The 12023-nt window shown below is 34.1% G+C and overlaps 2 protein-coding genes across 2 annotated transcripts; one reads left to right on the top strand and one right to left on the bottom strand.

The window, feature by feature from the left end:
• Window positions 1–392: 392 nt before the first annotated feature.
• On the top strand, window positions 393–4687 carry LOC107829977 (short-chain dehydrogenase TIC 32 B, chloroplastic). Its single transcript, XM_016657448.2, has 8 exons — window positions 393–692; window positions 2053–2284; window positions 2516–2595; window positions 2931–3084; window positions 3211–3289; window positions 3902–3989; window positions 4067–4113; window positions 4290–4687. The coding sequence occupies exons 1-8, from the start codon at window positions 470–472 to the stop codon at window positions 4470–4472; spliced, it is 1086 nt and encodes a 361-aa protein (XP_016512934.2). The 5' UTR covers window positions 393–469; the 3' UTR covers window positions 4473–4687.
• A 169-nt stretch (window positions 4688–4856) lies between these two features.
• Window positions 4857–11167, bottom strand: LOC107829983 (kinetochore protein SPC25 homolog). Its single transcript, XM_016657458.2, has 8 exons — window positions 10862–11167; window positions 10628–10693; window positions 9786–9932; window positions 8939–9052; window positions 8666–8755; window positions 8463–8585; window positions 7960–8192; window positions 4857–5479 (listed from the first exon to the last, which is right to left on the bottom strand). The coding sequence occupies exons 1-8, from the start codon at window positions 11028–11030 to the stop codon at window positions 5468–5470; spliced, it is 954 nt and encodes a 317-aa protein (XP_016512944.1). The 5' UTR covers window positions 11031–11167; the 3' UTR covers window positions 4857–5467.
• Between the last annotated feature and the right edge of the window lie 856 nt (window positions 11168–12023).

Genomic DNA, 12023 nt, shown 5'->3' with positions numbered 1-12023 from the left:
ATAGGTGACACAAAAAATGTTTCCAATATGGATGAGAATTACAATGAAGCCAGTGGCAATATCCCAAAACAAAAGGGAAAAAAAAAATCCTTGGAAACAGCAAATTAAAAGACTGACCAAAAACATCAATCTTTTCACCTCCCACCAAAAGTAAGTACGAGTTGGGGAAAAAAAAGAAAGAAGACGCGCAAAATTAATAAGGGCAGACAACAATAATTAGAAATAAGAAAGAAAACTTTCACATAATTACGTGCGTGTGCTATGCAAAAAAAGCTTTAAAAAAACATCATCAGCTAGTAGTCAATGATAACACCAAACTTTTTATAACTTTTATTTTGGTCTCAACTAGCCAAACTGTTATGACAATATAGTCTACACAATAGGGATCTGTTGTAATTGGTTGTAGGCAAAACATTTGTAATATTATTCTTTTTTCACTTATTAAAAGGGGTGGTAGGTGTGTGTATATATGGACTTGGACAAGTTTCAAAGAGCTTTTATATATACGTGGTTTTCAACTATAGCTGCAATCTTGCAGTTCAAAATTCCAAGCTTTGCTCTAATGAAGGCTGCTCTCAAATATTTGGTAGGCATTGCTGGCCCAAGTGGCTTTGGCTCTAAATCCACTGCTGACCAAGTCACTCAACATTCCTCTCTCAATTCTCAGCAGCTCATGACTGCAATTATCACTGGTACTAATTAGTCTTATATTCTCTTTCTTTTTCATCTCTAATTTGCTTATGCTCTTGAGTTTTTGGGACGGTTATAAGGCTAAACAATATGCCTTTTGTAATTAATGAGCCAGTAATTCATAGGCAGTGGCTTGGTTGAAGGAATTTAAAGCTAGTTTTTGTAAGGCAACTGTTACTGCCTGCTAATATGTGCATGTTTGGAAAAATTCAGTTCTATCACATGAAGGAGAAAATATTCTTTAAAAGAATAATTCCTTTCTTTGATTTTTCAGCTTTTCTTTTCTCCTTCTTCTTCTTGAAACTTTTGTTTCTTTTCTTTTAGTTGATATTGTTGTTAGAGCAACTGGGAATTAAAGGGATTTTCCAGCTTTTTGAGTGGTTCTGAGAATAATCAACTGTTCGATGTAATCATAAGCAATTTAAAATTCATCATGGAATTTTGGTCGACATGCATTAACTAATTAACTATTTTGGAGAATTAATCTTTGAACAAACTACTAATACCAATTAAGAAATATTCGTGGAGTTGATTTTTCAGTATGAGATTTTTGGACTTAAAATTCTCAAGACACATGGAATTAAGATGGAGTACTTTCTTGGCACTTTTTCTTCCAAGAAGAAGCATCTTTCTCAAAAACTTGTGTACTTCCCATGACCCATTTTTCCAAAGGTTATTCCTATGTTTTTCAGATGTAGGGTATGAAATATTCATGAGGCTTCACTCATCATTTTGTACCTGATCACTTTTCTCTATCACACATAGTATTGAATAAAACAACAATAATAACAAAAAATTCAGTCTAGTTCCACTAAATAGGATAATGTGTCTGTAGACCTTATCCCTAACTTGTAAAAATAAAAAGGTTATTTCCAATAAACCCTATCATAATTTGAATAAAACCTTTCAATTTATTTCCCCACCCCGCAAAGAGAGCGAAAAAAAGAGTGGAGCTAAGGGGTGGGGTAGAAGAGGTTTTCCTTTCCTTTTCTAGAATCATACTATAAATTTTGAAGATTAACATATTCAATTCTCTTTTTAGTGTTTCTTTTTATTTGAAGGAAGATATAGTTTTGTCTCTACTTGGGTTGTTGATTAACAGATCCTACAAGATTTCCTATCTGGACAGTACTGAGTGCTAATCATATGCTATATATTCTTTAACACAGAAAAGTTCAGTATCAAAATATTTTAATAACAACCTCTCACTATCTTTCATTAATTAGTATTTTAATCACCATGCATTATTTAGTGCAGATCCAATATAGAAACCTAATTTAATACATGTCATAAAAAGTAGACAAAGAATCATGATATTGTATAATTTTTTTTGGTTTAATAATCATACTGTAAAAATTACAGGCGCAACATCAGGGATAGGGGCAGAAACAGCAAGAGTACTGGCAAAAAGGGGTGTAAGGATAGTAATCCCAGCAAGGGACTTAAAGAAAGCAGCAATTGTGAAGGAATCCATACAAAAAGAGAGTCCAATGGCTGAGATTATATTATTAGAGATAGACTTGAGTTCAGTTGCTTCTATTCAGAGATTTTGTGCTCAGTTCTTGTCTTTAGGACTGCCTCTTCACATTCTCATGTATGTATTTTTTTTCTTTTGATCACGAGTTTAAGTTATATTTATACTATAAGGGCACTTAAAATAAGGTAAGTTAACCGCTAAAACAGGTAAACGTGGCCTAATGGTACAAAAATTCTTTACATGGACATTATATTACATAAAATTTTCTTTCTTTGTGTTTTCTTTTCTTTTTAGGAAGTGAAGGGTGTGAACGTAATTTATGATTGGTCTGAAATTTTAATCATGCAGAAATAATGCGGGGAAATTTTCGCAGAAACTGGAGTTCTCTGAAGACAAAATCGAGATGACTTTTGCCACAAACTACTTAGGTAACTCCTTGTTATATACTCGGGACCATTATCTTTTTTGATGGAGTTGGGACTTCAATACCCAAGTTGAAGAGGATAACGAAGTCCCACAAAAAGAAAAATAAATAAATAAAAAGGCCTAGTGATAACTAAACTCTAGTCCCTTGTGATGGATGTATAAGAGTTTGAGTTATATGCACTAATATTATGAATATAAATATTTACATGTTAGTAATAGGTAAATTTAATATAAAAAAATAACTACCTACTATTATATATAGGTTAAACAAGACTTACGAAAATATTTAACTCTGTTAGTACACATAACCTAAATCATGGTGTTTGGACTTTGGCAGGTCATTTTCTATTGACAGAGTTGCTATTAGAGAAAATGGTGGAGACAGCAGAAGCCACAGGGATTCAAGGAAGAATAGTGAATGTTACTTCAGTAGTTCACAACTGGGTGAAAAGAGATCAATTCCGTTTCTGCAAATTGCTCAATCCCAACAAGTAATATTAATACTACTAGTATTTAATTAGTAAATATTTTCATAATTACTTCTTATACGAGATTTATACAAAGTTAGTTCCAACTTGTTCCTCTAAACTAATTCGTCTTGGTGATGCATGTCACAGTTATAATGGTACTCGTGCATATGCTCAGTCAAAATTGGCCAACATTTTACATGCCAAGGAATTGTCAAGACAATTAAAGGTTAATTTCCCTATTTATTACTTCTTCTCACTTACATGTTTTTTCACACTTTCTTGTCAGAATTGACAACTCTAAACAAACGGATTCTTTTCATAACCCAATACACTTTCTATGCATATTACCAAGAATAGTATGATATAATTAAAAGATTATTCCCAATTAGAAGCAATCAAAACATAATCTTCAGCGTTAAAAGTGGTAGCTCTCTAGTCAATTCACCAATAATTTTGTGGTAAGCAATCTAATCATATTACACGGATTTTATACTAAGCTGTTTCTCTTACCACTCAGTTATATCACATGAATCTTGATTAGACAGCTCAATACAGATAAATTCTATGCCAAAACTCAGTACATGAAATTATTTGGGTATTTTCTGTGAGAAAAGACAGTTGGAACCCGAAATTAAAGTTAGAGTACTCCTTGTACCTCTCATTAGGGAATTGTCCATCAGTTTAGAATCTGCCAGCTTCATTTGCACTATAGTATTGTAGACAAAGGATACTTCTCTTTCCTTCTTTGGTCCCTGTACTCTTTAAACCATTTAATTGCTTTTGTCTTCATATATTTGTATAATTTCGATAGTGAAAAATGTATGTTTGAATCGAACAGGCAAGAAATGCAAATGTGGCTATCAATGCAGTCCATCCTGGAATTGTAAAGACTGGAATAATCAGAGATCACAAGGGCTTTATCACAGGTATGTCTTTTAATTTTTGCTGCAAATATCAAACAAATATAACTATAATTACTGATTTCCCTTACAAATATAAACAGATTCTCTCTATTTTATGGCATCAAAGCTTCTAAAGTCAACATCACAGGTTCGTCTATATATGCTTGTCTCTTTTGCTTCATTGAACATTCCGACTACTTTCTTTGCAACTTAATTTGGACTCACATACTTTTTTTTTCCAAAAAGTTGAGGACAAATCATCTATAAAAGTAAAAAAAAGTGATTATAATAATAAGTAACGAGGTCAATTTCTTGGTATGGCAGGGTGCAGCAACCACATGCTATGTAGCACTGAGCCCACAAACAGAAGGGATAAGTGGGAAATACTTTGCAGACTGCAATGAAAGTCACTGTTCAGTTTTAGCAAATGATGAAACTGAAGCTCTTAAGCTTTGGAAGGGCACTCGTGTTCTCATCCATAGAAGATTGTTTCCACATGTAGGTTGAACAAAGCATTATATCTTCTTTTTTTTCTTTTTACTTTTGCGAAGGAGGGATGTACATGTAAATAAATAGATATACTCTTGTATATCCATGATCACAAATGAAAATATCATACAAATAGTCCAATTGTTAGCAATCTGATGGAGAACAAATGAATGAAGGTTCTTCTAGTGGTCCATTACTATATGGGCTAGAACACGCTTTTGCCTTTCTGTTTTGCACTTTTGGCATAATATTCAAGATAGCATAAATACCCCTTAACACAACTTTCCTCGTTTTACAACTACCTTACAAAGGGATCCACAACAAATTCATCACCTTTCTTTCGCATTGTCATCAACATTGCAAATACCAGCAATTCCAAAGTGATATTACAACAACTACGCGTCAGTCCCACATAAGTTGGGGTCAGTGTAATTCCAAATTGATATTAAATAGATAATTATCCTAAAAGTGTTGGCTGCACACTTGTAAACTGTTCCACTGAAAGTAGCTCACGTAAAATCCAAAAAGAATGCAGCGACTAAGCAATCTTCTATTCTACAATACAGACATTTGATACACTACAATGTACAAAAAGAAAAAGGATCTGTCTTTTGTAAAGAAAAAATAAGTAAAGACCATAAAGCTCCATTTTGGATACTAATTTACGGTAGGGGGCAATGCCTAAGCCCCACCAGTCCCACAATGGTAGTCTTTACATAAATAAAAAGAAAAAGAAAACCTTAAATAGCTACAAGTAGAATAAAATGACTAACTGGAAAGTCATATGACGATATAATGGAAGAAAACCAACAAAGCTTGGACCTAAGAAATGAAGTCAGCCCACTACAAACGTTTGCAAAGACAGCAAGCAAGGCTTTGAGCATCTGATCAGGTAGCCATTTGACCTGACTCGTTACTGATCCCAATCTTTTAGTAGAAGCAAGTTAGGTGTTTGCTTATCAGGACTCGTGAATTAACGAAAATTTATTGGCTAAGCAACTGCGCAATCATTATCATCTCTTGACCTGCCAAAAAGTGAATCTTGCACATTAGTAACCCATGCAGGGTGAAGTGCTTGCTCAAATTTAATCTAATAAGCCTTATTCAATCTATGCAATAATTGTTGAAGCGAAGATATTTCTCCCCAGATATTTCCTAGCCAAAAGAACATTCACATGAAGGTCATGAAGACATAACGAGTGAATTCTTCATGAACAGTCCTGTTCAGAAAATTCAGTCATCAATGTTGTTAAAAAGAGAATCTTTCCATATAAATGCCCTCTGCATGTGATATTAGCTCCGTAGGGTGAAACGTGGTTGACATTGGTAACCGTAACCACGTGTGCTAATTTCATTCCTATTAAGGTGCTGACACCGGTCATTTCCTTGCTTCATTGATCTGTTCTAACTTTTTCATTTGCTTCACCTAAGGATGAGACTACTTAATGAACTTGCCACCAAATCACCAGACTGATGACCTAACCCTATGCACTGGCTTCACACGGTCATGTAAATGACAGCACACATCATATCTCCAAGCTAGACACAATTATATATATCATGAGCAATTGAACCAAGAGCAAATCGACAAGACAAGATATTCAACTATACCACTTATTTGAGTCTACAGACTTCATAGAGCAAATCGACAATCAATACAAAGGACTTGCTAAAAAACAACATAATTCACTCAAAGCTGACCTTAACCAGGGAACCCTTGCTGTCTTACAAAATTCAACAATACCAAAGACTAGTCTATCTCATTTGTTTATCTGAATTACAGTATAATGAAAATTGAGCTTAATCAGTCCTCAACTTAGCTTGGCTAAACTTAATTGAATCCTTTGAATTGAGATCAAACATATCGCATGAAAATACTCCTCAGTCCCAAAAGAGTTAGTCCTCTCCTTTTTGGACAATCCCAAAAGGTCATCAACCTTCCTTACAAAAATGTTTTACTACATCCAACTAGAACAAATGTTTAAGGTATCCGCCTAATTTCCTATTCTATTTATCCAAAACACAGGTGAATATATGAACCCGTAAGTTTCCTAAGAAATGCTTGATAATTCATACTTTGAACTCTTTTTATAGTAGCCAGTAAGCTCGCTAAATAAAAACATCCAACACTGTTCCTTTCTGAGGGGCACACTGAAATCATCCATAGCATATACATTTGTGTTGGTTTATATGTGTGTATATCCAGACAAGCCAATGAGAAAAGGTTATCAAGTTCAGATGCTTGTGAACCTTTTAAACAGTCCAGTAGATAGACCTACAGGACATAATCAGTCGCAATTATTTGTTCATGTTAATCATGAGTTTTTTTTTGTTTGGATCTGCATCATATTAACAATTAACTTAGCATGTCAATGAGGGATTAAACATGTATAGCCTGGAAATCTACACTATCAGAGGAAAGAATGTAATCAATATACTTCAGAATTGCTTATCATTGATTTTTGCATGTCCCCTCTGACAGTTAATAATAAAGTCCATATGTCTACTTTTCTGCAACATCAATATCCCACACTTTACTCATCATTAGGGGTGTCAATTTTGACTCATAAGATGGTATCAAGGTCTCACCCAGACGTCAATAGGTTGGATGAGTAATCTATCTATTTAAGAGTTAAATTGGTGTAGCTCTAATCAACCCATCCAAAAGATTGGGTCGACTTGCATTACATAATTAGTAATTTTTCCCAAATTAATCTGTAACAGAAATTTGTTACAAATAGAAAAAAGAATAGAGAGAGAAATATTTTTACCAAAGGGTATAATATTACTTTCTTGCACAATATTTTTTTTTTAACGAACCTACAAATTAGAAAAGAAAAAGAACAAATGGAAAAGTGGCTTTGAGTTGAGTAGGTTGGCCTATGAGCCATTGATCTACTTATCTTGACCAAAGGGTATTTTGTACTGGTTGGGTCAATCACATATTCTTTGACTAAACACATTTCTACCCATCCGAACTTGACGCGACATCCCCCTCCACCCACTCCCCCCCACCCCCCCCCCCCACCCCCACCCCACACACACAAAATTCATCATATATGTTGCACTAGCTTCCTTCAAGCACAAGTACATTTATTGTTTCTCTTATTCTCTGTAGCAAAGGAAATAGGAACAAATTCATAAATTTCATTTAAGCATAGTAAATAGTGAAACTGGACTGAACCTTGTTGAATGACGACAAAGTGGGAAGAAGATGATGCTCAAGTGTCTAAGAGGGCGTGACCATTCAATTTGAGTGTTTTTTTTTCTCTTCTCTTCTGGTGACAACTCGGATATAATTTGAGTTAAATTGGTTAAGTAAAATTTCTATCCAGAGTAAGTCTCAAAGATTATAAGAATAGAGAGAGAATACTCAGCGAACACCACTATGGGAAATCAACAGTAACATTTGTAAGAGAGGACAAAGCATATATAAAGGAAAAGAAAGAAAAATAGAAATCAGTTAGAGCTTGTTGTCCAAGTTTTCATATTTAATAAATGCTACCTTAAAACGAGGAGAACGCCGAAGAGACGAAGCAGATCCAGGAGAGAGGACTGCTGGCCTACCCCCTTTTGCACGGTCAAGTTTCCTGGAATTTCTGTTATGTTCAGCAGATTGATGCTCCTGTAGCTGGGATGAAAACTCACTTCTACTATCAATTGAAATGGAAGAAACCGGGGCTGACATAGAGATCATGGAAGTGTCTTGATCACGAGATGCTATGTCAGGAAGAGTTCCTGGATGCATAGATAACATAACCGTATTAACCATTATACAGGATTTGATGAAAAACTCTCCATATATTTATACACTGCCATATTCAGCCATTATACAGAATTTGATGACAAACTCTCTATATATTTATAAACTGTGTAAGAACATGCGATTTTCAGGGATTGCAAGCAGCCAATACTCTATGATTTCTTGCACAGCCGTATATGGCTCTGGTGTTACCAAATAAGGCTCATAGGATAATGGAACATAGAAACAGAAACATAAAGTCATACCATGTGCTACAGCTGCTTGAAACTTTTCTCTCATAATCCTGACAAACTTGAACAGTCCATTGCTCTTATTTAACTCGCTGAGCAGCTCGTTTGCATCATTTAGTTGTGGATCACAATCAATCACTAAAAATCCAAGCCAAGCAAAGAATTAGAGTTCTGGACCATCTTCACTTATGTATAGTTGATAAAGATTCCAAACTTACAAGTATATACATCATTCTCATGACGTACGGTAAAAAAGTATTCCTTATCCTGATTATTGGCATCAATATTGGTAAATATGAATTTCACTCCTGCAGAAGACATAGGAAATGAATGTTCAATGGACAAATCTAATTATAGAAGAAGATTGTATTTCTTTTATTGGAAAATCCATTAGTAATAATTAGAGCTTTTGGCGAGGTTTTATGGTTCAGAAAGCAAGTCTGCTCCTTTAGAATCTTAAATGTGTCCACAAGTTGGAAGGATAAACATACCATGGCCACATTCAATACGTAAACCAAGCACCTTATTGTACCACACAATAGCCTCTTCTATTTCCTCTCTCTGTTCAGCAGTCTCATTATGCTTTTCGTCACATTCTTTGAGAGCTTTTACCCACAAAAAGAAAACTCAATTACCCAACATGATATGGTGTCACTTGGTAGAGACAGCAGAAGCACACACGAAGTTATCAACATAGAAGGCACTAATAATATTCACACAAAAACCAACTTTCACAATGAAAGTACAAAGAGAGTTTGGAAAAGGAGGCACGATAAAAAAAGAAAAGAAAACCTGAACAAGTTCACGTTTAACTTCCAGCATCAGTGTAGATCTTGAGGAACTTCAAAGGAAGAAGGGACAGATAAGCATTGTTATTAATGCTACCTTCCCAACAAATTAGGTGTCTTCATTTGACCAGGCACAAGCATTTGAACTAGAGCTTTGATTTTACTACATGAAACCGGATGTGAATCCAAATACAAAGATAAAACTTCACTTTTGATGAGTTTCAAATAAATTGGTTGTCATGTTACTTTTTTTGTTATTATGATACTGAAATTGCTTTCGAAGGGTGTAAAACAAAATGAAAGTGGACAAACACCTTTAATCTGAGACAGGGCTAAGTGATAAGACTTCAGCCTAAAGTCAAATAGCAATTCTTGATAATAAAAACAAAAATATAATACTGTGTCAATTTGAGAAAGTAACTAGGGGATTAGGTCAAATTAACATCTTTCTGTGCTAGTTGTCTCATAGGAAGACTCCAAGACATGAAAGCACGTATGACTTTGTCAAATGCATGAAAAGAGGGCCAACTTTTGCAGAGATAGATTTTACCATCACTTTGTTGAGATATTATGGCTGCATATTCCTCTTTCCTGGCCATTTGGTTTTCCACAACCCCTCTAAGTTTTTCTGCTCTAGCTTTCGTAGCAGATATTGAGTCTGCTAATGCCATCTGCTTTGCCTCTTTTCGGGTCTTCACTGAGGATGACATAACATGTTAGAATTTTAAATAAAAAACAGAGACAAAATAATAATAATCAATTTTATGGAGAAAATGATAATCCAAAATTAGTAGCATATAGAAAAGTAACAAGAGTAGCTCTTCAATTTTTTTTCCAAGTTGTGAACCATGAATGCCGGATATATCTAATTAGTCTCTAAAATCATTTCCTCTTAAGTCTCAATGAAAAGCAAAAGATGTTGAGATTAAAATTTAAAATTAGACAATTTAGAAAATACTATGGATGAGAACTAGCAGAATAAGTAAATAACCTCAAGAACTTTGTGGTGACTACCATATTGCAGCTACTTTGGATGTGAATCTTTTACACATACTTCCCATTTTCCGTCAATACACAAGAAAGCCAAGAAAAATAAATCTTAAATACCATAACAGATTCATGCTGTAATATTCCCTTTAAACTTTGGAAGTGTTGTTACTTGGATCTTCAGACTTTCAGTGTTTATTGCCTCTTATTCTTACTACTATAAGGATCTTCAGAGCTTAAAAAGACAGGTTATTTGCATACTTAGTAATTAGTAATTATGTCATCACATATGCAACTTCGCTTTCAGCATAACCATCATTTTCAGCAAAAAATGTGCTTAATTAGAAAACCCACAGAATACATAAAGAGCAGTACAAAGAAGAACGGGAAAAGAGTGACACAAACCTGCAAGTGCTTTCACCAATTTGTCTTCCAATTCCCTCAGCTCAACTTTTAACTTCCCAAGTTTTGCTGCCGCAACCAGTCAATTAAATCAAATCAATAAGATCCCACGTGAAAAAAAAATCCAATCTAGGTGATATACTCCTATAAAATCGCTAAGAATAATGTTCAGGTGAAAACCCTAAGTTTGGAAGACCAAAATTCAAGGGAGCCTCATAATTTAGGGAAAAAACATACCCTGTAATTGAAGAGACTCTTGTGCTTGGGCCTTGGTTGAATCGAGGGATTTTCGAAAGGAGTGAGTGGCAGCATCCAATTTCTGCTGTTGAATGGGAATTTCTCTGTCACAAATCAATCTAAGTTCCTCCATTTTCGTCCTCATAGTTTCCCCTACGCCGCTCTTCATTCTAATCTCTAACGTTCTCTATTTATTTTGCTTTGTGTGTGTGAGAGAGAGAGCATGTGCTTATGAGATTTGAATACTGGTGAGACAACACGCTTAGCCCGCCATTTTCATTTCCTTTTCAAAATAGATGGTGGCCAGCGAATGAATACTGGAAACTTTTCTTTCTGAAGGGCTTAGAAAGTTCAAACCAAGTGTCTTTGATTTTTTGTAAAAGGACTAAATATATCCCTTCACTTTTATATATTGTGTATTTAACTTTTGTTATACTATCGGCCCAAATTTACTCATATCGTTATATTATCGAGCCAAATTTACCTCTACAATCAGTAAACTTTTAAAAATACTCTTTGATCTATTAAGTAATCCAAAATATCCCAAATTCTTTTTATTTAAATCACTTATTGTTCTTCTTACTCCATTATTTTAAAAAATTATTATTGATGTGAATGTTAAAGTTACTAGACTATACAAATTATTCATGTTTTTTTTAATTACCAATTCACTCATTTATCTTCTTGTAATAAATAAAATTAGTTTAGAATTTTATTTATTTTTCAATCAGATACACACCGTAGAATTTAGTGGGTCTATTTATTATGTATTATATGTAGTTGATCATCGTGTATGTACATGTATATTCAAATATATTTTGCCATTGCCAGGTTAGTATAGAGTTTGATCGACTAACTTAAGAGTGCACAATGTTTAGGCATTTAATTAAAGCAAAGTTAAATTAGACAGTGTAAAGTCTCCAAGGAACTTCAACTTCAATCATTAATACTTGAAAAGTCTCCATACATTTGGTGCAACAAATTCATTAAAATTGGGATGTTGTAAAAACTTTTAGAATTTAGAAAAGCTACCTAATTTAGATTTTTCAATTTACTATACTTTGTTTATTCGATTGTATTATTTAATATTTGTTTCTCTTATTTTTTTTAACTAAACTTGCTTGTGACTCATGACACCTATGAACCTAGTGCTCTGATACCA

Source organism: Nicotiana tabacum, chromosome 4, assembly GCF_000715075.1.
Source record: "Nicotiana tabacum cultivar K326 chromosome 4, ASM71507v2, whole genome shotgun sequence".
Taxonomy (NCBI): Eukaryota; Viridiplantae; Streptophyta; class Magnoliopsida; order Solanales; family Solanaceae; genus Nicotiana; species Nicotiana tabacum.
The sequence above is the reverse complement of the archived record's forward strand: the minus strand, read 5'-3'. Positions and strand labels throughout refer to the sequence as shown.

Coding starts and splice junctions, on each gene's coding strand:
- LOC107829977 (XM_016657448.2), top strand. CDS start 470: ATGGACTTGGACAAGTTTCAAAGAGCTTTTATATATACGTGGTTTTCA. Junction 2,596..2,930: donor TTTTGCCACAAACTACTTAG/GTAACTCCTTGT, acceptor GGACTTTGGCAG/GTCATTTTCTATTGACAGAG. Junction 3,290..3,901: donor AATTGTCAAGACAATTAAAG/GTTAATTTCCCT, acceptor TGAATCGAACAG/GCAAGAAATGCAAATGTGGC.
- LOC107829983 (XM_016657458.2), bottom strand. CDS start 11,030: ATGAAGAGCGGCGTAGGGGAAACTATGAGGACGAAAATGGAGGAACTT. Junction 9,053..9,785: donor AATATCTCAACAAAGTGATG/GTAAAATCTATC, acceptor TGTGGGTAAAAG/CTCTCAAAGAATGTGACGAA. Junction 8,193..8,462: donor TCAAGCAGCTGTAGCACATG/GTATGACTTTAT, acceptor CTATGCATCCAG/GAACTCTTCCTGACATAGCA.